At 44.4% G+C, this 24,700-nt stretch overlaps 2 protein-coding genes across 8 annotated transcripts in view; both read right to left on the reverse strand.

Moving 5' to 3' along the window:
- LOC310863249 (ras-related protein Rap-1A-like) overlaps positions 1 to 24,700 on the reverse strand; it is a 43,818-nt gene that overhangs the window by 18,517 nt on the left and 601 nt on the right. For 4 of the 7 annotated variants that reach the window (XM_083771449.1, XM_083771452.1, XM_083771453.1 and 1 more), the window contains exons 2-5: positions 16,355 to 16,443; positions 15,049 to 15,117; positions 12,588 to 12,644; positions 8,886 to 9,026 (exon numbers count right to left, since the gene is read on the reverse strand). In XM_083771449.1, the coding sequence (XP_083627575.1) occupies positions 8,886 to 9,026; positions 12,588 to 12,644; positions 15,049 to 15,117; positions 16,355 to 16,411 (324 nt within the window). In that variant the 5' untranslated portion in view covers positions 16,412 to 16,443. Of the gene's footprint in view, positions 1 to 8,885; positions 9,027 to 12,587; positions 12,645 to 15,048; positions 15,118 to 16,354; positions 16,449 to 22,093; positions 22,135 to 24,700 lie in introns of those variants that run through there. The other 3 variants (XM_083771450.1, XM_083771451.1, XM_083771454.1) reach the window with 2 other exon arrangements.
- shisa4 (shisa family member 4) overlaps positions 10,264 to 24,700 on the reverse strand; it is a 59,772-nt gene continuing 45,335 nt past the window's right edge. The window contains exon 6 of the mRNA XM_083771447.1: positions 10,264 to 10,308. The gene's annotated coding sequence lies outside the window, so the exon portion shown is untranslated. The remainder of the gene's footprint in view (positions 10,309 to 24,700) is intronic.

A 24,700-nucleotide genomic window follows, 5' to 3' on the forward strand; every position in this document is an offset into this window, starting at 1 on the left:
TGCTGCTGCACTGCACACCGCCAGCCAGGAGAGGACAGGCAGTACTCGGAATTGTGTATTCTGTGGCAGTGCAGAGCACAAGTCTGAACATTGCCCTAACTATGACATTCCTGAACGCAAAGAAAAAATCAAGAAAATGGGAAGATGCTTTGTGTGTCTAGGACAGAAACACATCGCGAAGACATGCAAAGTGAAGGATGTGTCATGTGAAAAATGTGGAAGGAGACACCATATTGCTGTGTGCACCGGTGAGAAGAGTGAGGGGCAGCCACCTACCGTTACAGAAGATGCTGTTGTTTCCTCAGTCATTCCTCACCCAGCAAAGATGAAACCAGGACAGAACACTGTGCTGCTGCAAACGGCTAAGGCATGGGTGGGAGGCCCATCAGGAAGGAAAATAGCTCGTTGCTTACTCGATGGAGGGAGTCAGAGAAGCTTCATCCATGAAAACCTGGTGAGGAGCCTGAACTTACCAGTAATAAGACAAGAAACACTCACTCTTCACACGTTTGGCTCCACTGTGCCTACAAGCTCACGGCGCAACACAGTGAGAGTAATTCTACAGAATGTCTGGGACAACCAGCAGATAATTGAAATTGAGGCCATAGAAACCCCACAGGTGTGCTCAGCTGTGATGAAAGTTCCTGGTGACCAGATTCAGCACGAGATGAAGAAAAAGGGACTACAACTAGCAGATTTTCCAGGCAACGACGACGACCCCGAGCTCTCCGTTCTAATAGGAGCAGACTACTACTGGCAAATAGTCTCAGGGAGAGTGGAGAGACTGACAGAGACATTAGTAGCACTGGAGAGCACTTTTGGATGGTCTGTGCAGGGACCAGTGTCCATGTCAAGTGTCGCCGAGGCAACCTGCATGTTCATTCCACTTGAAGAGGACACACTTGTCTCCAAGCAACTATGTGCATTCTGGGAAATTGAGTCTCTGGGTATCACAAGTGAGAAAACGCAGAACCCAGCAGAAGAAGAGGCTCTGCAGATCTTCGAGAGAACGACAACTTTCAAGGATGGACGATACCACGTGGAGTTGCCATGGAAACCAGAAAGAGCAGATCTACAAGACAACTACAGAGTTGCTGCGAAACGATTTGAAGGTCTGAAGAAAAGACTAAAGAAGGATGTCACATTCTACAGCAGATACAATGAAGTGGTGGAGGACTATTTACAGCAGAACATTGCAGAGGATGTGCCTAAGGGCGCAAATACAGACAATGTGAAATACTACTTACCGCACCACGCAGTACTCAGAGAAGACAAAGTGACCACAAAACTGAGAGTGGTGTTTGACGCATCGTCACATGAAGATGGCCGTCCATCCCTCAATGACTGTCTGCTCACAGGACCAAACCTGAATCCAGATCTACTCAGTGTCCTCATTAAATTCAGACAACATAAGATAGCCTTCATGGCTGACATAAAAAAGGCCTTCTTGCAGATTTCCATTGTGGAGAAGGACAGAGATGCTGTGAGATTCCTGTGGCTCTCACGTCCACCAAGTGGAGAAGAAGATGGAGAGCTACGCGTGCTGAGGATGACCAGAGTGGTGTTTGGAGCCTCCCCAAGTCCATTCCTGCTCGCAGCTACAATCAGACATCACCTGAAACAATACGAAGCAGAACAACCACAGGTTGTGGAGACACTAAGAGAGTCATTGTACGTGGATGATTTTATTTCAAGTTCAAACAGTGTTGAAGAGGCCTACCATGTGACAACAACTGCAAAGAAGATGCTGTCAAGCGCCGGGATGGACCTCTGCAAGTGGATGACCAACTCTCATGAGCTGGAGAATAAATGGGAGGAGGGCACAACAGAACACACACTAGCACCAGAGACACACGGAGCAGTGCTCAAAGTGCTGGGTTTAGTGTGGAGACCAGCAACCGATGACTTCACCTTTGACCTCAGACCGCTATTAAACATACTAAAAGAAATGAAGAACACAAAGAGAAGCGTTCTACAGTCAGCTGCACGCATCTACGACCCACTCGGGTTCCTAACACCTTTCACCATCAGAATCAAGTGCATGTTTCAAGAAATGTGGGAGAGAGGGCTCTCCTGGGATGAAGAACTGCCACCTGACCTGACTCGAGAATGGCAACAGTGGTGTTCAGAATTGCCCCAGCTACACCAGCTCGCCATACCAAGGTGGTATCAAACAGACATACAAAACAAACATGCCCTGACATTACATGTGTTCTGTGACGCAAGTGAAAGAGCTTACAGTGCTGCTGCCTACCTGCAAGGTGAATCACCAGACGGAGAACCGATAATGAGCCTAGTCGCATCCAAATCCAGAGTGGCCCCCCTCAAGAAAATGACACTGCCACGCCTGGAGCTCATGGGAGCTGTGATTGGAGCGAGACTAGCCAACAACTTGATGACTACTCTAAAACTGGAACCCAAACAGATAAGAATGTGGACAGACTCCATGATTGTGTTGCATTGGATTTGCAGCTCAGCGCAGAAGTGGAAACAGTTTGTTGCAAACAGAGTGACCGAGATCCAGTCACTGACCAACCCTGAAACATGGTCACACATAGCAGGAAAAATCAACCCAGCTGACCTACCAACAAGAGGACAAAGTGTTGAAAAACTGATACAGAGCCAGCTATGGTGGAATGGACCCAGCGTTCTGACTACACCCGATCAGTCAGAGGAGACTGACGATGAACATGTTCAAGGCAACGTGAATGCAGAACTCAAGTCCAGTCAACAAATCACTGTACAGCTCGCTGCAAACGACACAGACCCCACTGAACCAGTGTTACAGCTGGAAGGATACAGCAAGCTGAAAAGAGTCCTCAGAGTGACAGCTTGGATAAAGAGATTCATAGCCAATGCACAAACAAAAACAAAGACAAAGGGAGAACTGACTACTGACGAGCTCTTCGAGGCAGAAAAGTACTGGATCAAGACTACACAACAACAGAGTTTCAGCCAGGAAATAAAACAACTGAAGGCAGGAAAGAGCCTGAACAATGATTGCAAGATTAAAGAACTGAAACCTTTCCTGGATGAACACGAGCTGCTCAGCGTGGGAGGAAGGCTCCAGCAGTCCGACTTCACATACAGACAGCAGCACCCATGGATTATGCCCAACAAGCACAGATTTTCAGAGCTGCTGATACAGAGCTGTCATGCTAAAGTGATGCACTCAGGAGTGAGAGACACTCTCGTACAAGTGAGAGAGAGATACTGGATCCTGCGTGCCAGGCAGCTGGTCAAGAGCATTGTGGCCAATTGCACAGTCTGCAAACGATTCAAGGCAAAAGCCGGACGGCAGATCACCGCGCCCTTGCCCAAAGACAGAATAACGGAATCCCCACCATTCGAAGTCACAGGTGTGGATTTTGCAGGGCCGCTTTATGTGAAAGCAGATGATTCTGTGAAGAAGTCATACATAGCTCTCTTCACCTGTGCTGTAACCAGAGCAGTACACTTGGAACTGGTCTCAGATCAGTCAACAGAGACCTTTCTGTTAGCGCTGAAAAGATTCGTCTCCAGGAGGGGGTTATGCAAGATAATCTACTCAGACAACGCCAGAACATTCAAGAGAGCTGACCAGGACCTGAAAGAGCTGTGGAAAGCTATCAAAGAACCCCAGCTGTTAGAGTTTTTCTCAGAAAGAGGCATCACCTGGAAGTTCATCGCAGAACGAGCAGCCTGGTGGGGCGGATTCTGGGAGCGAATGGTCCGATCAGTAAAAACATGCCTGAAGAAAGTTCTTGGGAAAGCTTCACTCAACTTTGAAGAGATGTGCACAGTACTGACAGAAGTGGAGGCTATCATAAACTCAAGGCCTCTGACGTTTGTGCACAACGAAGTGGATGAGCCACAGCCACTCACCCCAGCCCACTTCTTGGTGGGAAAACGACTGACTTCACTGCCACCCAAGCCTTTCCCTGCCGACACACAGCACCCAACTGTCAACAAAGCAGAGATCACTCGAAGATGGAAGTACAGGCAGAAGCTCACAACCCGCTTCTGGAACGCTTGGCGTAAGGATTACCTCATGGACTTGAAGTCAGCACACCGCTGCGACACACCGACGCCCACCCCACTGAAAGTGGGTGACGTTGTTCTCATTGGAGAGGACAATACCCCCAGACAAACCTGGAAACTGGGGAGAATCACAGAACTGTTTACAGGCCGAGATGGACTTGTCAGGTCGTGCATGGTCCGCACTCCCACAGGGACTTTGCTGAGAAGACCTATTCAGTTACTGTACTGTCTTGAGATTTAGATGAACAAATAGTTCATGGGTGGGAGGATGTTGTAACTTAATTTAGGTTACAGTTCATTTGTGTAATATTTATATTGCATAACAGTTAAATGTGTTCATCGTTATTATTATTACAGTTAATAAGAGAATTGATTATAAACAAAAGAAGTCGATTTAATTCACAGTATGATTTATTTGATTGATATTGCTTACTAAGGAACGAATTATAAGTTGAACTGCATATCCCATGATGCATTTGTGTTTAGCACAGGATATCCGGGGAACCAAGGCGGGCTTTATTATTGTTGTTTACATTGAGAAGAAGGAAAAGTCTCAGCCTAGTTTTGCCGTATTAGCCATTGACTAACCAAACTAATTCATTGCATTTTTCTGTACCATTTCTTTTGCCTATATAAAATTCAAGCATTCTAGTACCAGCCGACGTCCTCTTATGTTCATTTTGACCGTATTTTAATCTACACTAGCCCTTAGCTGTCCCACAGAGGACAGGACTAGCCCTTAGCTATCCCACTGGTCAGAGGACAGGACTAGCCCTTAGCCGTCCCACTGGACAGAGGACAGGACTAGCCCTTAGCCGTCCCACTGGACAGAGGACAGGACTAGCCCTTAGCCGTCCCACTGGACAGAGGACAGGACTAGCCCTTAGCCGTCCCACTGGACAGGACTAGCCCTTAGCCGTCCCACTGGACAGAGGACAGGACTAGGCCTTAGCCGTCCCACTGGACAGAGGACAGGACTAGCCCTTAGCCGTCCCACTGGGCAGAGGACAGCAGGGGAGTGTTGGGGATGCGTCGACTCCTGCCTGCTGTTTCCTGACAGCCTATCTAGGGAGCAAGGTCTGCCAGAAGGAAGTCATGGCGGACCCGCCCAGACCCGGGATAACATCACTTTCCTTCCTGCCCCCTTTCTAACACTGCTGTGTGCTTAGTTTAGTGTCTCTGCTCCAGCTCCTCTCTGGAATGATAGGATAGTGTTTAAGCACATTTAAACCCACCATCCCCGCTTTGGGCAAATGTTCAAACATCTTCACACAATTTTACATTAGCAAAATTTTAAATAAAATAATGAAAATAGTCAGATCTACAAGCTCTCAGCGAGTCACTATTCGTTGTGCGAAGAGTGCATAGAGCCAAGCGCTTAAGTACAAGTAACATGTGTGTTTCTGTAAGTGTTCGGTACGATCCCACGTTTTCGCCAAAGGTTTGTGCCTCTGTGGTCACGCAGGGGCAGGCAAGAAACATACTAAAGCAGGGTAAGACTAAGATTTAAATCCAATGCAATTCATCCATTTGCATAATGCTTTGCTTATATTGTGGTGGGTCGCAACGGATACGGATATACTGTACCCCCCCCCCCCCCCCCCCCCCCATTTCATTCAGCCTTGTCCAAAGATGACGTGACTTGTGGTGCTGGAAAAAAACTGGACAAGATTTGAGAGAAATATGGTAGTGTCCTGACTGATATGCACCAACCTGTTCATGCATATCCATTCTTTTTCCTAGTCAACTGCCGCCTAGTATTTCAGAGGTTGTTCTTGGACAGGGCTACTATGACCAAGTACTTCCAGAAGATGTTATCCTAAATACTCAAATATTCTAGTACCCCTACCCCTAACCCCCCCCCCCCCCTCCCCTTTCTCTCTCGCGCACGTTTCCACACTCGCTCACTCTGAGCTGTGGGGCAGACGACAGGAAGTGGGTATGTTTGGTTTAGCCCCATGGAGGTTGCTGCTTGATGTTTGATAACCAAACAAGCCTTCAGACGGGACCGTTGAATGACAAGCCCCCCCCCCCCCATCAGAGGTCCCAAGTGAACCTGTGGTATGCCATTCTAACACAAACTGTAACAAGCCAAGCTGGAGGGGCAGAAGGGTTGGACTGTTAAGGTCAGCAATACGGCAGAGCTATGTTAACTAGCAGTGTCCACACACACACAGGCTCCGTTCAGACAGGTCCTATCCCGCCTCACAATGGCATTCCAGAGGCTGGACTGCAGACAGAATCATGGAACTCAGAATAGGGATAAGGATGCTTGGTCCGAGTAGAAACATGAATATAGACACTGAGACGGTGCTTCACAGGCATTAGTTAACCCATTTAGACCTGATTTTAAAAAGCCTTCTAAATCAGACTTCTGAAAAACCCCATGTTTCTACGTCAGTGGTTCTCAAACTATTTCATGTCAAGGACCCCCAAAATTATATATAATTGGCCCACTGACCCCCAAAACGTTTGCTCTGAAATAATATATAGTCAAAGATTTGGGCCACATTTTCATGATTTTCCAAAAAATAGCAGATCTACAAGCTCAATTTTTCAATAGCTAAATGCTTAAAACACCAAGAGCCCCAAAATAGGTTAACACCCTGTTCACGCGTGTGAGATGAAGAAGCCAGCTTGGAAGAGTCATAAGACGTCAGTTACGTAAGAGCAGTGGGAGGCAATGAGGCATGTCGGCTTTCTCTCTCTTTTTTTTTTTAATACACTCTTCAAGCGAGTTACTTTAACTCTCTCTGCCTCACGAGACCCTTAACAAGTCTTCTCAGGAGGAGGAATTCAGTCCCACTGCGATCAAAAACGCATGTCATTAAAAGGCCTTTTTAATTGAGCTTGGCAAGGCAGAGTGCAGTCTGCAAATTTCACCAGCGTTTGCAGTAAATGGTGCGTGGCATTCCCATCGAGTTGAACCAGAATGAGAACAGCTGCTGCGGCAGCAAATAGTCTTGACTGCCCTCTCGCGCGCTTGCCCCAGCCTCAAAGCCTTCAGCTCCAGTTAAGAAATATCTCCTCTTTGCAAGGAGAAGCCAAAGAGAGAGGGGGGGGAAGACGGGGACAATGTGTTAAGCATTTCCTTTGCTTGCTTCATTCTTTCAAGGGGCAAAAAGAAAAGATAAACAGATGTCGTGGGTTGTCATAGCCAGACGTCTTAAGTTCTTAAATCACCAGTAGAGTGCTCGCTGACGGAGCAACTGTAGCGACCAGATAAGCGTGAATGTTTGGACAGGGGTGGAACACATCAGGAGGCCCGGAACACGGTTCCAACAGGAATGGGACAGCAACTGCTTTCCGCCATATTGGAGGAGCCACACTGATCCTGCAATCAATCCCGGCTTCAACCCCGAGCCTGAACCTCGGCCCCCAGAACCACAGCGGCTCAGTAATGAGCTACCGCAGATCCTCCCCGATTCCAGTGCGTTTTCTGATGAGTTGGGGCTTTCCTCTGACAGTCCAATCACCCGCACAGAGTGCCAGAACCACAGTCAGTCAGACCACAAGGCAGGCCGGGGAAAGAGAGAGGTGGGGGGACGACGACAAAGAGCCAAATGTGATGAAAGGCCAATCAAAACAATGAGCTGAAGAGAATATTGGTATAGAGAGTGGAGGGCTGGCCGATTTGGGTGGGTGAAGGCAGGAGTAGGGGTGAGGGGTTTTACAAACTGCTGATGGGAGAAGGAGAGAGAGAGAGAGAGAGAGAGAGAGAGAGAGAGAGAGAGAGAGAGAGAGAGAGAGAAGAGACAGAAAGTGAGTGAGCCAGATAGAGTGAGTGAGAGAAATAGAGGGAGGGTTATATGGTAACATTCATTCCCTCCAGAGATCACCAAAAAAGGGCATCCTGAATCCTGCTGACAAGCTATCTGCCCTGCCTGGGAGGGGATGGATGGAGAGCTCTCCCAACAGTGTCCCAGCGTACCAGGGACACAGAGAACCTGATGCACTGCTCAGAACGGATTGACATGATCATATCCTCCAAGACTCAATCAACATTTGAAGGGGAAAACCAAACTGCATGTTAAAAAAAGGGGGGGGGGAGAAACGCAGAACTATTATGTTAATATTTCTGTGCAAATTAGGGATAGGAAGGGATTAGTTGCAACTAGATAAAGTGCCCCTCGGGGCACAGGTCTTCACAGGTTGTGGCCTCCTGGTGGTGCTATATTAGGCGAATGTGAAAAGGGTGCAATTTCTTCTTACGCCTTGGATGGCAATTGGATGATTTGAGGCATTTTGTTAAAAAAAATTGTTTTGGTGACCAGGCCAATGGGATATATTAATCAACAGGAAAGTCTGTGAAAGATTTCATGTAAATTGCACAGTGCGTTGATGATTTGAGGCATTTTGTTCCAAAAATGTGTTTAGCAAAAATCCACCTGTTGGGCGGGATATATTCCTCAGCCTAGTAGGAAACAAGGAAAGTCTGTGAAAGATTGCACGTAAATTGCATGCTGCGTTCATGATTTGAGGCTTTTTGTTCAAAACGGGCCAATCCAAATGTAAACTTTGAAAGCCAATGTTAGCCAATTGCGGTGTGCAAATACACACACAAGGAACAGCGCATCGCAGTTTAGCCAATGAGAAAGCCAACTGGACTAGCACAGCAACGTCAGCCAATGAGAAAACCGGCTGGACTATAGAGGACTAGCTTGCACATCGATGATAGACAGCTGGTAAAACAATGAAGAGTATTAAAAAGTGCTTGGGACAAAACCTCTCAACTCCACCATCAAGTTGTCTGCTAAAGCAACTAACTCCACCGCCTCTCATTCAAAGCACTTGACAATATATAGTCACAATACCAACTTTGACGAGGCAGTGTTTTCCGACTAAACTCAGGTGTTACTACTTACATCCTCCGTGTCCTTTACTCGTAGGATCTGTTCCCTCAGGTCCTGGAGGTCGTTGAACGTCGACTGTGCTGTGATGGAATAGACCAAGGCAAAGCCTTGGCCATTCTTCATGTACAGGTCCCTCATTGCCGTGAACTGCTCCTGAAATGACAATTCAGAAACAGGGAGAAGCAAAAGGCTGTCACTACTGTTTTACGGTACAAATTGGCCATATTGACAGACACGTTGGCCATATTGCTCTTATGTCATACCAGGGTGGGAAAAAAGCCCACTGTGGAAATATTGCCACTGAGGTTATGCAATGAATTCACCTTTGTCTATACTAACCCATGTTGGGGCGGGAAACCCTTTTGGTGGGTTTTTTTTTAATCATTTTTACCCCACGATTTTGCAACCCAGTTTTTTTCACCCAGTGCCAATTATCTAATGTAATCCTGGGCACTACACTTCCTCTGCCAACCTGGGGGAGGGCAGCGGACTGACCTCATGCCTCCTTCTATGCATGAGGAGTCCAAGCTGTTTCTTTTCACCTGACAGGGGGGAGTTTCCCTGGCCGGACGTAGCGCGTGGAAGGAACACGTTATTCCGACTAGGGGTGCAACGGTTCTCGGTTTAAAACCGAACCGTTCGGTACAGGATACACGGTTCAATGCGCTTATTGAACCACGCTTTTTCGGTTTGCATTGATTAATTTCTTACAGCTGCGAATAATGTATTTCTCTGTCACACACCGGCCTACTTAGAAGTCTAGCACTATCGGTCACACACCGTCCTACTAAGAAGTCTAGCATTCTTTCGGTCACAGAAGTGTAGCACTCTGTCGGCCACACACACACACACACACACACACACACACACACACACACACACACACACAGTTTGTTCAGATCTGCTTCTGCATCTGCACTCGCTGTTTGAGTGCTAAAGAGGGAGAGAGAGAGCAAAAACAACTTGTTGTTGTTGCTCTCTCCACCCGGAGCAGGAGAAGAATATTCCGTCTGAAAAGTCCCAACAAAATACTCCAATCCAATCTAATGTCCAATCCATGACTGTAGATAGAAACCTTTCTTCTAATAATATAAGCATAATATCCTTATGCAGAGATCTTTATTCAGTAAACTAGTATTTTTCTGTGCGACACGGCAAAGTGAATCCACCCCCCCCCCCCCCCCCCGGGAACCCGCACACAGAGGTGCGATTTTTCTTTTTACTGTACCGAAACCGAACTGAAACCGTGGCCCTCATACCGAGGTTCGAACCGAACCGTGGGCTAACTGAACCGTTGCACCCCTAATTCCGACCAGTTCCTTTCCCCTCCATCAGGCGCCCCGGCTGGCCAGGGGGAGATAGTTTTAGAGACCAGGATTACTGCATGTTTTTTGTGAGGGTACCTACCCTAGGGGACACGGGGAGAACATGCAAACTCCACACAGAAAGGCCCTTTCGTATAGGCGCTGATGATGCGGAGGAGGGAACACGCCCGCAGCGGGAATCGAACCCAGGACATTCTAGCTGTGAGGCGACAGCACTACCGACTGTGCCACCGTGCCTCAAGGGTTAACTTTATCTTGAACAAACCCTGGTAATAATTATGATTATATTATTAATGCATGTTGAAAAATGCTTGACGCACCATGGGTAATACTAATGGGCCATATTTTTTTTTAATCTCCATTACAAGTGCAATGCTGAACACAGTGTGGATAAGGCACGTTATCAGTACACTTTGTTTGGGCTGCAATTCTGAGTGGCTACATGACAAGCATAACAGTTCCACATCTAACATCATCAAGTATGCCAGTGTTGATTCCATCGACTAAAACTAAGACGAAATTTTTTCGTCGACTACCTTTCTTCACTGACGAAAACTAAATGGAAACTAAATGAAAACGAAGCCACGATGACTAAAACTAAATATATCGACAATTTAGTCAACAAATAAAAACTAGACTAAAATGTTAGGAAGGAACTAGTGGCCAAGAGATCCAGTAAGAATAATTTTATACTTGGTTGCATGCTGAAAATAGCAGATCTACAAGCTCACAACGCATCGCACTGCGACGCGTTGTGAGCTTGTAGATCGGTGTAAGTGTAAAATCACTCATTACGACGGCATCAAGGCCCGCCAAAATACATTTTAGTCGACTAAATCAACTGTACATTTAGTAGACTAAAATCGCATGACATTTAGTCGACTAAAACTAGACTAACTAGAACTAAAACATTCCACGTGACTAAAATATGACTTTATGAAAACTATTCAAGAGACTATGACAAACTAAAATCTGCCAATGCTGCCAAAAAAACAACACTGGTTGTAAGCGTACATTTGTGTTGCAGAATAAATGCGATGTACAATAACACTGTACAGATGGACAGTACAGGCGGAGGTTTACATTGCTGCTTTTAGATTTCCTTGACAGAATTAAAAATATTTCCCAGATAAAATAAAAAGCCCTCTATCAATTCAAAGGCTGGCCAACTGACCCTTGGCATGTTTATATAATGTTTCTCAACATAAATCGCATAGCTGTTCCTACCCCAGATAAAAATCAGCAATTCACATCAATTCAGTCACACTATTCGGTCTTACTGATTTGAATGTGAATCCCATTCCCTACTAATCATATGAGGGGAGAGGTGCTGCACAATATAGGATAGAAAGGAACGTCCCTGGAAGAATATCAATGTTGTGTATAAAACCTCTTGACTTGAATACTAGCCTATTACTAGTTTCAACCACAGCTAACGAGATCAGACAGCAGAATTGAGAATAAATTTGGGAAGAGACACCAATTTGTTCCCGTCTCTATCACCGTTACCATTTTGTTGTGCAAACGTCGTTGTGTATTGGCTGCCGCTGCATGCTTCTACACAAAAACAAACAGTGACTGTCATGCCGTCAGTGCCATTATTACATTGGCAGAGGGAGTGTAGAGCCCAGGATTGCATTCGATAATTGACTCACAGTGCCAATGTTGAGTGATAGAGCTTGGTATTGGAGGAGGCTGGGTATAGACTATAGAGCGTCACAGTCCCGCCCCCTTTCATGACGACACCAGGCCCAGGAAATGAATCTCAATGCATTTTTCCCATAGACATTTCAAAACGTAGACCTTTTAAGCGTCGTACGAAGCCAACTCGTCGTGACAAATCATGACAACACACAAATAACAAATAATTACAAAGAAGAAAAACAACAAAAAAATTGTTTAAAACCTGCCGTTTTTTCCTACTTTCCAATTCTTTGTTTGGCCCGACAAGAGTTGTCATGACAAGAGTTGGCTTTGTCCGCGGCGTAAACGTCTTTAAATAAATACTTTCTGAAAAGTCTATGAGGAAAATTAACGGGGATTTATTTTCCGGGTCTCTCGAGGGGGCGGGACTGCGACGCTCTATTGGATTGAGTGATAGAGCTTGGTATTGGATGAGGCTGGGTATTGGATTGAGTGATAGAGCTTGGTATTGGATGAGGCTGGGTATTGGATTGAGTGATAGAGCTTGGTATTGGATGAGGCTGGGTATTGGATTGAGTGATAGAGCATGGTATTGGATGAGGCTGGGTATTGGATTGAGTGATAGAGCTTGGTATTGGATGAGGCTGGGTATTGGAATGAGTGACAGAGCTTGGTATTGGATGAGGCTGGGTATTGGAATGAGCCATATGATATGATACCACAATTATGGAGGTTGTTCACTTACTGTGCCGGCCGTGTCGAGGATTTCAAGCATACATTGCTGCCCATCTACCTCCACTTGCTGTAGGGAGATATGACAAGGGTGGCATAAATGTTAAATTTACAGTATATAGTGCCTTTATCCAAGGCGCTTTACATAATAAAATAATAAGAGGGCTAATAAAAGTTACAGGTATGGTGTGTGCGATATTAATTGTGAGATTACCATAATGACGGTAATCATTAAAGGACCACTTTTCAACCTATCTTCATATAATAGGTCCTCACTAATAATCATAATAAAATGGCACGTTTTTTTCTACTCGGTCTGTGTCACATAGGAGGGCTGTGGGCAGTTCAGAAACCCACCCAACAGTGACACCAATGGAGAATCCAAGCTAATAGAAACTGCAGGCTTTCTAGTCCTGAAAAGTTGCAATGCGAAAATGGAAGTCATCATTCTCACGATAATAAACCCTGTTAGGGTCCATTTGGTTCCATTTGTACACTCTCAGAGTTACAGACCCATAAGGGTCCATTTGGTTCCAAACCATCATTTCCCTGGGGACCACCTGGAACTGCCTCAAGGACCCTGGGGGTCCCCGGACCCCAAACCCCACTTTGGGAATCACTGCTCTATGTAATCTGATCTTTATAGTCTGATAAACTATTCTCACGTAAATAAATCTTGTTTAAAAAACAATCTGCCTAACGATGATGTCATTGGTGGTCGTGGACGGGTTTCTGAACTTTGATTGATTGATTGAAATATTTATTAACAGTTTGTAGAATTTACAGTACATTTTAAGCACAAACTCAATACAAAGACTGTTAACTGTGAGTGGACGACCCAATTAAGCATTACACTTGTTTACAACAGGGTCCACATTGTTCAATTCATCAAAACATTTAGAGACATACAAACATTTAGAGACATACAAATAGACATTTCTATGTAGCTAAAGAACAGAACATGAATTCATCATATAGGAAGCAAAAAAGGGAAAATATACATTATACAGTGAGGGGAAATGGGGGGGTGGGGTGGGGAGGATTCAGATTTTACAGAGGCCAGTTTCGAATTGCAGCCATCCGTAGGTGCCCTTTGAGAGCGGTTTTGAAGGAGTCAAGGGATTCACATGTCTTAATGACTGTTGGTAGGGCGTTCCACATTTTGGTGGCATGGGAGCGAAAAGAATTTAGTCCCTTGTTTGTGCCGAATCTGGGTTGTACATGGTTTGTTGCACTCCCTCTGGTGTTGTGGGTGTGGACTTCGTTTACATTAAGGAAGTATTTAGACAGGTACATGGGTATCTTGGTGGTGTATCGAATCTTGTGGACCAGACCCATTGCAAGATGGGTCTGGTCCACAAGAGAGTGAGTGAGTGAGTGAGTGTGTGCGTCCAGCTGATGGTCGTTAATGTCAAAGCAATGCTGTTTATGCACTGTCAAATAGGTCTAGGCCTCCATCTATTCTAAGGTAGCATATACCTGTTTAGACATATTATCCTGCTCATTACTGTGCGGAAATATACATAAATCTTCGTGTTTGAGCACAAAAAGCATTTTGAGAACCCACAAATTTCCGTGCTTCGCTGTGCAGCCCCCCACACACAATCATTCTACAGTTGTGGCCCCAGGCCAATCTAATTGAATACCCCTGTCATAAAGCATTACACTTGTTTACAAGAGGGTCCACCATTTTCAATTAATCATATCATTTTGTACACTATGCACTTCTATAAAGCCAAAAACAGGAAATCATCATAAAGGAGGTAAAAAGGGGGAAAAACGTATACAGTGAGGGGGGAAAGGGGTGGGTGGGGGTGGGTGGAGTCAAGGGATTTACATATCTTAATGACAGTTGGTAGGGCGTTCCACATTTTTGTGGCATAGGAGTGAAATTAATTTAGGTGGACCCTCTTGTAAACAAGTGTCCACTCGCAGTTAACAGTCTTTGTATTGAGTTGTGCTTGAAATGTAGTGCAATTCTGCAAACTGTTAATAAATATTTAAATCAATCAATCAATCAATCCTTGTTTGTGCCGAATCTGGGTTGCACATGGTTTTTTGAACTCCCTCTGGTGTTGTGGTGTTGCTGGCATGATTAGACTGACTGAGCGTCACCGTTTATTATGATACACTTTTCATTTCATTAAAAAAAAAACATAATAAAAAATAAAAATGTTTTTTCTTTTTTTTTAACCGCGGTAATGAACCCGATACCGCGGTATGCGTTACATACCGGCGGTATGGCGGTATTGCGGTTATTGCACCCAGCCCTAGTGTGATGAGGACCAAAAAGGGGACAGAGAGAGAGGGGGACAGGGAAAGAAGAGCGAGAGGGAGAGAGAGCGAGAGAGGAGGAAACAGTAACATCATGACGTGAACCTGAAGACCAGCTGCTAGCAATCAGCTCATTCCAGACCAGCACACAATCTCTTTCACTCACTTCCCATTCTCTCCTTCTCCACGGAAACACTTACCTTTCTGTACGAGTCTTCTATTGTCGGGTCGTATTTCTCCACAAAGATTCCCTGTACAAACTGAACTGTCTGTAAGAAAAAGATACAGACCCAGAACAACGTCAGATCAATGTAACATCCAAGAGACACGAAAGGTGGCCGAGCGACAGTGTCTGCTATTAGCAGGGGTTCCCAAACTTTTTCACATCAAGGACCCCCAAATTGACACTAATTAGCCCCACGGACCCCCATTTGAAAATATATGCCAGGGGACCCCCCCCCCCCCATAAGAGAAGATGTTTATGGCTCTAGCAGTGATTCTCAACCCATTTAATTTCAAGGAACATGCATTAGTCGTCCCCCTCCCCCCATTTAATGGCATTTCTATCTCTGGGACCCCCAATTGATATTGTAAAATCAATGTTATTTTAACTCTGAGAGAGTACAAATGGAACCACTCTCTGAGTTACAGACCCATAATGGTCCATTTGGTTCCAAACTATAATTTAGCTGGGGACTCCCTGGAACTCCCTCAAGGACCCCTGGGGGTCCCCAGACCCCACTTTGGGAACCACTGTGCTATAGCACTAGCAGTGCTGTACCAAAGTTTCAGGGTTAAGTCTATAAAATACATACACAGCGATGGAAATACAGTGCAAGCAACCATTGATCTTAAATGTTGAGGATTAATCTTGTGCAACAAATGGTTCCGTTAAAGAAACGTAATAGCCCTGAATTCACCAAGCCTCTAAACACGTCACTGCTTGCCAGTTTGAGAGCAGGACTGTTTCACTTTGCATTAATTAACCATGAAGACCTACTAATGCTGAGGAAAAGGTTGAGCACATCTCAGTGCAGAGGCAGTTCCAAAGTGCCCTTAAAGTGTTCTACCCGTTTCAAATACATTTGATACCGGTTTCATATACTGCAAGCAAATTTGAGGGTATTGGATAACCAGTATTGACATCACTGTTGGTTTTTGCAAAAACAGTTTATAGTTAAGGGACGCACTACACCAACGACCTCTGCACCCACGGGATGCACTACTGTACTGTTTATTCTAGTTTATTTTGCTAGCTTTAATTATAATAATAATTTATTCTTCTGCCTACCATATACAATGTTAATAAGTTAAATGCTGCAATTTGTAAACATTGTTGAAGTGGGACTCCTAAAATGTCCCTGGGACTCATCTAAAAGACCATCCCTGCATCCCGGGACTCATTACATTGAAAATCTATTTACATCACTGTCCATTGAATAAGGATGTGCTACCATTCACGTCATTGTTAGTAGAGATGTGGCAGTGAAGAGAATATATACTTACCAGAGCGGACTTGCCCACGCCTCCCGAGCCTAACACCACTAGTTTGTATTCACGCATGGCGGGATCGCTTCACCAGACAGCCCAACACTCTGCACTGGAGAAAACAGGGAGGAGAGGAGCAAAGAGAAGTGGAGAAAGATAAAGAGAGAGAAAGGAATAAATAAGGACAGGACAATGAGATGAAAGATTTATGAAATGTGTCGAAAGAAAGATCTAATAAAAAAACATTAAGAAAAGGAGAGGAAAAACAGGGATTGTCCCACTAGTCCAGTCCAGTCCCAGAGTTAGTTTCTCCACTTCAGGAAGAAAAGGATTCTAGTAATTCCTGGAGGTCTGGGAGGACAAGAAGCAGCACAACAATGAGGCAACACCCATAAGTGGAGCTGCTCCAGGGTGGAGGAGGTGAAGAGTTTGTGACCCCTCTCTAACGCAAACCAGCTGTGCTGCCGCGTGTGTGTGTGTGTGTGTGTGTGTGTGTGTGTGTGTGTGTGTGTGTGTGTGTGTGTGTGTGTGTGTGTGTGTGTGTGTGTGTGTGTGTGCGCGTGCGTGCGAGCGAGAGAGAGAGAGAGACATAGTGAGATGGGGAACTGAAGGCAGGAAGACACATGGGTTTGGCAGACAAGCCCCTTAATGACACAATCATTTGGCCATAGAACACAAAAAAACACACCCAATGCACCCCACTGTCAGGACATGCAGAGTCGAGCTCATTCGCTCATCGCCTAGCTAGCATATTTGTGTACCTCCGACAGCACTATGTCAGTCACTGGAGGTGACTGTGGCAACAGTCGGGGGGGAAGTGGAAAATGAGATGGTGGGGGAAGTTGTGAAATGACTGGAATATCCCTTTGAGCAACATGGAACTGGAGGCTGTGAATCGTTGGCACACGTGACGTAACGCCAAGTTAGCCAAGCCAACTGGGTCACTACTAGTTGGCCTCTACAGAGAAGCTAGCTAGGAGGCCTGGTGAGAATGGCTCAGAGTCAGAGAGGGAGGTGAGTTTGGATTATTGGTCCAGATATGTGAAGCTTGATTTAAATGCTTTGTTGTTGCACATTATACCCCAATAGCAGATCTACAAGCTCACTTTGCAGATGAGCTATTTTCGCTGTGAGACACGGATGTGCAACTAAGTATGAATCATCTCTGAGGAAAAGCACGTAATGGTTCACTAGGAAATTATAACTAAGTATGAATCATCTCTGAGGAAAAGCATGTAATGGTTCACTAGGAAATTATATGAACAGGAAATAAAACATTCCTCCAATGAGTGCTTTGAAGCATCATCCAGCAATTGGATACATTATTTTCTCTCTCCTTCGGTAGTTTAACTGGCTTAGTGGCTTTGATCTTCTATTGCTTGTTTCAGCGTTGTATAGCAGTCATGGTCAAATAGAAAGAAAAAGTCAACTGGAATGCATTACGCCGCATTTCAATAACTATGGTACTACTAAACAGTAAACAATAATTGCAGCCATTATTACCAAACCTATGCCGCCCACTACATTTATATATATTAGACCTGAGGACGATTCTACAAATGCCTTCTAAATCCTGATAGTTTTATGAAAACCATATGTTTCTATGTCAGTGGTTCTCAAGGTTTTTCATGTCAAGAACCCCAAAGATTATATGAATTTGGCCGCGGTTCCCCCCCCCCCCCCCCATCTGAAAATATGTTGTTCCAGGGACCTCCTAGAAGCAAACCTTTGAGTTATAAACATTCACTCTGAAAGAATATATATTCAAAGTAGGGGTGGGCGATATGGACAAAAGTTTTATCACGATATTTTTTTAAGCTTATCACGATACACGATATTATCACGATATTTTCGTGCGAGTTTTTTATGATTCTTTTTCAAGTTACTTAACAGTACAACGTAACAATTTTTTAAATAAATACCATTTAGTAGACCCTCCATAAAAACGCGGGCAAAAATTCTTGATTATGCGATATGCAGGGTTTTATGTGAATTTATGTGGCAAAATTGTGGGAATTTGCTAAAGTTCAAAATATGATGTATAATATAACCACTTTTTTAAAAGTGATTAACTCACACACTATGGTATTGGCTGTCAAAATGGGGTTCAGCAGTTCCAGAGGGTCCCCAGCTAAATTTATGAATATCATAAATATCTATTTAACCACTAATCATACACATTGGCTATTAGAAAATAGCCGATCTACAAGCTCACACAAAATATTTTTCAGATGGGAGTCGGCAGTCAAATACATTAATATAGGGGTCCTTTAGTGAGCACAGCAGAGCCTTTCATGATTTTCAAGGTAAAAAAAGCAAGGCTTTGTCAACACTATTTACTGCACTTAAAGGCAAAAGAAAATACCTCATGTCGCTTAGTGAAGTGAAACTCCGGTTTATGTTGTGGTTTTACCCTTAAATGGATTAAAAATGTTGTGCCTGCAACTTAAGTGTTGATCCCATCCGCTTTCATGGGATACTATAACTTTTCGCTGAGGAGTTTGTTTGCTGGATACATTTTTGAACGTGGCGACTTTTTAAACTCTGTTTACAAGGAGTATGCTACCATCAAAGGATGCACGTCGCATCAAGTAGGATTCAGTTTAAATTGTCATTATGAAAGTTTCTTGAATTTTGGCGGAGCAGATTAATGTAGGCTACATTATAGAGTAAGGGAGGAGAACACTGACGGACGGTGTACACACACACACACACACACACACACACACACAGCGTGTGTCTTTGCAAGTATGAAGTCGCCGTCGGCGAAACTGTAGAGTTTGAAAATAATGTTCCTTGTCCCTTCTTACCGAGAATCCGAAATAGTTATTTTGGGGAACTATAGCCCTCCACTCGCTTGACATCTGAGTATAATTGACTGTCCATTTATTTCGTCTTTCTTTACATATTATTCTGTGCACTGCAGAGCGCAGTGAGTGTGCGACGTGCGTGTGTAGACTGTAGACAAACTCCGGTTTCCCTCTGCCCAGAAGAAATTATCTTTATCGGTTATCGAGAAACCAAAATAGTTCCACATCACCGACGTGGAGTTTTTTTTGGGAACTATAACACTTCGCCCTTCCTCGACATGGACATGTTCTGCATCTGACTCTGTTTCGGTGTCCATTCTGTTGTCTTTCTTTAGTTTACTACATGTGCTGTGAGCGCAACAGCGCAATGCTGTTTCCCCCTCTGCCTAGAAGAAGGGGGCGGGGACCTTGGGAGTGCTGAGAACTCAACAGAGTTATAAGCAAACCACGCCGCCCATTGGGGTGCTGTAGCAACGTGTGGTTAGCTTGTAGATCTTTTATTTTTTGTGAACGAAACCGTCGTACTGCAGAAGTAAAAATTACGGCATAGAACTGCATATATAGAGTGTGCATTCACTGTGTCTGATGCAGCACATTTATCGTGAGATAAACGATAACTCTAAAAAGCCATATCATGGAGACGTTGTATCGTCCCGACGATAATTATCGCCATATCGAACACCCCTAATTCAAAGATTTGCGCCACATTTTCACGATTTTTCAAAAATAGCAGACCTACAGCTACAAGCTCGTAGCACGGCATGAGAGCTTGTAGATCTGCTATTTTTCAATATCTAAAGCATAACAATGCTTAAAACACCAAATGGGGTTCCCGCCCAAATGATTAAAACTATAGCTATGACTATTTGGCTAAGAGATACATGTAACTTTCCAAAGGAATATTATAAGCGTGTAGCATCTGGGTAGGGTTATTCAACTACAGGTCAGTGTTTTCCCCTAGCAATAGTACCATGCCATATGTTATGACCATAGGTACCAAGACAAATCAATACGTTACCCTTTTGAGTCTGTGGCTGGAGAATTCGCCATATTGTCCCCCAAAGGTTGAGAAGTAAGAAGCATGTGCTTAAAAAGCAGGACCCAAGGATAAGAGTCTAGCCTGGCCTAATCATCATCCCCTTTTTCACATTGTCAAAAAGCTAATTACGAGCCATCCTCAAAAATAGATTATCTCCTCCCACGGCCACACCATTCTTAATCCCTCTAAAATATCGAGGGAGAAACCAACTGAGGACCGAGGATCTCCAACTCTAAGTCACGAGGGACAACCATGTGGGATATGAAGCCCGAGTAGTGAATAATTTATATGCACTAAACACTGACACGCAAAGAGAATTCCTCCTACCACAATTTGGAAGGAGCCAGTCGGGGGAATTGCAGCCCAGGCATGCACGTGTGCTTTGCAAACAGTCGTTCCAAGTACTGCGATGTTAGTGCACACACGGCGTCACATGTGCAATGTCACACTCACTCATAGTGCCATAACGCGGTACACACAATGTCACATATGAGATTTAAGGCTGGGCCTTTACTCGTCAGCATATCCATGTTTCTTATATTAACACTGTGGCCTAATCTGTGCAAAGGCGGATGACATCAAGACCCCCCCCCCCCCCCCCCCCCCCCCTCTGAGACAACGGCTGTAACACTATTATAAGAATGCATCACAAGTGACTATGGAGGACGTTCACTCCTCCAAACAAACAGTGCACAGTCAGATGCCATCTGTTCCGTCGTCACACCCTCCAGTGTCATTGTGGGTGAGCAAAACTAAGATGTAACCATGGTGGCGACTACTGCTCTTCTAGTGGCTCACCATAAGGGCCAGTGTTGTTTTTGGCAGCACATTTCAATTTTAGTTTTAGTAATAGCTTTCATTTAGTTTTAGTCACCTGGAATGTGTTTAGTTAGTCTAGTTTTAGTCGACTAAATGTCATGCGATTTTAGTCGACTAAATCTGGAGTTGATTTAGTCGACTAAAATGTTATTTTGGCAGGCCTTGATGCCGTCGTAAGGACTGTTTTTACACTTGCTGAAAATGCAGCCAAGTGTAAAATTACTTCTACTGGATCTCTTGTCCACTAGTCTCCATAGTTTCGTTTATTTAGTTTCCGTCAATGAAAAAAGGTAGTCGACGATTTGGTCGACTAGTTTTAGTCGACCAAATCAACACTGCCATAAGGGCAGAGTGTTTGTTTTCACAAACCAGGTTCCCACACTAACACAACTCATTTTGTTGTTGCAAAAAAATAAAAATAAAACGGTTCATACAATAACTGCTATACATCATAGACTGTAATACAGACACCAGCCTCCCTCTACTTTGAACTTGAAGTAGTTGAGAATGGGAAACTGCCTGGTTAATTTGTCTCCCACACTACATGACCCCAATGCCCTTAATGGCCTGGGTTGTGGGATCCATTTTAAAACCCAGCCTGATTTTACAATTATTACGCCTCGCCCTCGATTGTCACCTTTCTTAGTTTCTTCCTCCTTTGCCAACTTCCAAGAAATGCATGTTCACATTAAAGTACAGCCATTTCTACAGCAAACAAAAAATGAACCTCTAGCAAGGCCATTACAGAATATAGGACACTCTCTTTCTCCCAACACCTCCTCTGCCAATTAACAATTCGTACCAAGTTTCATACTAGCAAAACAAAGCTGAACTCTCTAACTCTGCCTGCCTTCGCACACAGTAACACAAAACCACACATACAAGGGGCCGAGGCCATGTAAGGACATCTCCCTTAACGCTAAAATCTTGCCCCTTTTCCACAGCCGCCACAACTACACGCCGCAATGTTCCCAACAAAACAAACACAACGCCACCGTTCCTCTACGATTGTGGAAGGCTGGAAGCCCCAACAAATAAGGAGAGGGAAAGCCACACGCCGCAGCGAACACACACGACTGCATCACTCACCGTCTAATATGGACCAAGGTATGTCTCCATGTAAGGCTGGAGAAGGCAAGAGGAGGTGCTGCCTGTGAAGCCACACAAAACTTCTGGCCAGAGAATGTTTCAAGTTTGACAAAAGTGAAAGTAGGGTGCAGGGTAAAAAAAAGGCAGTGAAACTGCAGCGCCAAACAGTTTGACGATATTATCTGGAAATAAGGGTTTATTGCGAACACTATCACATGTTACTTCCTGGTATAGTAAGGATATAGCCGTCACAGAACTGAGTCAGCAGGCATGTTGGTTTGACAGGTGCCTTCTTCTATCTTTCCTGCCCAGACGAATGGTGAAAAACCACACATCCGTCCAACATACATAACATTAACCGTTATGCCATCTTCTTGTGCTTGTTTGACAATTATGGATGCTGCACAATTGGTGAGGCAATTTGAGGTTTTGGGGTTAGAAAAGTAGGTGACAAAACAGCTCTGATGCCCTCAGGTCTATTCAGATTGCTGGCCATTGCTCATCTGTACCAAAATCTGCCATCTCACACTATATTACTGTTACACAAAACGTAGCAATAAACCAACCGACTTACTCACTCATGTTTACATGTTAATGGCAGCAGTGAGTCTGACAGGGAATAAACTGTGGTAGACTTTATTCCAAGGACAAAAAGATAAGAGAAGTTCTTGTACAGTCAAACATATCTTTAAGAGTCTGTCATGACTCATTTCAGATTTTAGTGGTGTTGGCTTTTACAAAATGACGGATGTACAAGTTCACAGTGCCACTCTGCGAGCTCATGTACATCTGCATCATTGTTCTGTACATCTATTTTTGAACAGTTTTGAAAAACCTTGTGTGAGAACAGTTTTGAAAAACCTTGTGTGAGAACTGAGAACTGATTTAGAAGGCATTTGTAGAATCAGTTCTTAATTGTTATATGTGCAACATGTGTATACCGTATATTATGTAAAGTTTATAGTACATTAGACATTTTCCTCACACATGAACTTAAGACTTAGAGTAAATAGGACACATCTTGAATAAAAATGTAGGGGAAACACAGATGTGCGAGGTTAAGTACAGTCAGAATGACGAGCACCCTCAACACTGCCCACGCCTTCTCTCTCTAAAACAATTACAATTCAGTCGAGCTAATATTCCCTACAAGGGGGAGACCAACAGTAACCAAAGAAAACTGCATACTTTTACAGGACCTCTATTATAAACAAGCTACTCAAGTTGAACAAGTTAGAGGACCCAATCTGTAGCAGGAACCTTGAAAACAAAATGAAACTAGCCCAAAAATCTTGCTGACTTGACGCCAAGAACGATTACTTTCTAGCTGACTTTGCTTTTAAGAATGATGATCAGTAAATGACAAGTCGACAACTGCCAGTCAGTCAGCCAGTCATATCGGGGCCTTGACCTGTAACTACATCCTCTTTCCAGAGTGCCAGTTATGCCTCATTCTGATAGGACGGATGGAAAGCAGCAGCTACTTTTAGTCCAGGGTTCCTGTTCAAACCCTAGACAGGAGGGCGAGTAGGTTCATGCTTGGAGAGGGGGAGGAGGAGGGGGTAGGTTTATAGCCTAGCTCTCATCACCCAGCCTGGGTGGGTTTAAACGGATCCTTCCTCAGTCAGAACAGGATGAAACAGATGCTGAGGGAGGGGGTGGGTGGGGAGACCCACTCACTCACCTAGCTCGAGGAAATAATATAAACCCATGTTAAAGGAAGCACTTTTTGGGAAGGTACACCTGTGCAAAAAATCTTATGTTGTTGATCTTCTCTATCTATCTGGTGTTTTATCTTCCATCATCAAATAAAACGCATGGGTGAGTCTGAGAGAGCCTCGAGTTCGTAGTTTTTGGGGGACATCACTGCAACAGGCTGCTGCTGGTGTGTGTGTGTGTGTGTGTGTGTGTGTGTGTGTGTAGTAGCAACAGTTCAAAAAATGAGTCATCGCACGTCGCAAATCATATAAAAGGAATCCTGTCCATGTCTTCGCTGCAGTAGCGTACAGTACGTTTTTATCATACCAGGTCATGTCAAATAATTCCCTGCTATTTGCGGCCGTGACCATTCCCCGGACGGAGCGAGGAGGACAGTTTGCTATTTTAACACAGCTTCCATAACATTCCACACATGCTATTCATTTCTATCTGAGCCTCCCCCCTGGCCTGGGCCACACATAAAGCCGCAAGAAGACCCCCCCCCCCTAATCTCTAATCCAGGGCATCCCAGATCAGCATACATGTGTCGGCCAAAAGCATATGCTTATATTCACACCGGCAAAAAGACGACTAAACTACCCCCCCCCCCCCCGTTTAACTGTCTCGTTAGCAAAATACTGCTAAGTAGCTAGCTAACTGGGCCGCCCCAGTGAGTCACTTCTAGCCCTGGCTTCATGTTAGCTATTGATTTATTAACAGTTTGCAGAATTACAGTACATTTCAAGCACAACTCAATACAAAAGAAACTGTTGAATGTGAGTGGACGACACCATAATAAAGCATTACACTGGTTTGCAATAGGGCCCACCATTTTCAATTCATCAAAAACATTAAGCTAGTCAGTTAGCTGGCTAGCTATTCTGTGTCCTAAAACACCAACACATGGCA

This window comes from Protomyctophum parallelum, assembly GCF_964188405.1.
Source record: "Protomyctophum parallelum genome assembly, chromosome: 8".
NCBI lineage: Eukaryota > Metazoa > Chordata > Actinopteri > Myctophiformes > Myctophidae > Protomyctophum > Protomyctophum parallelum.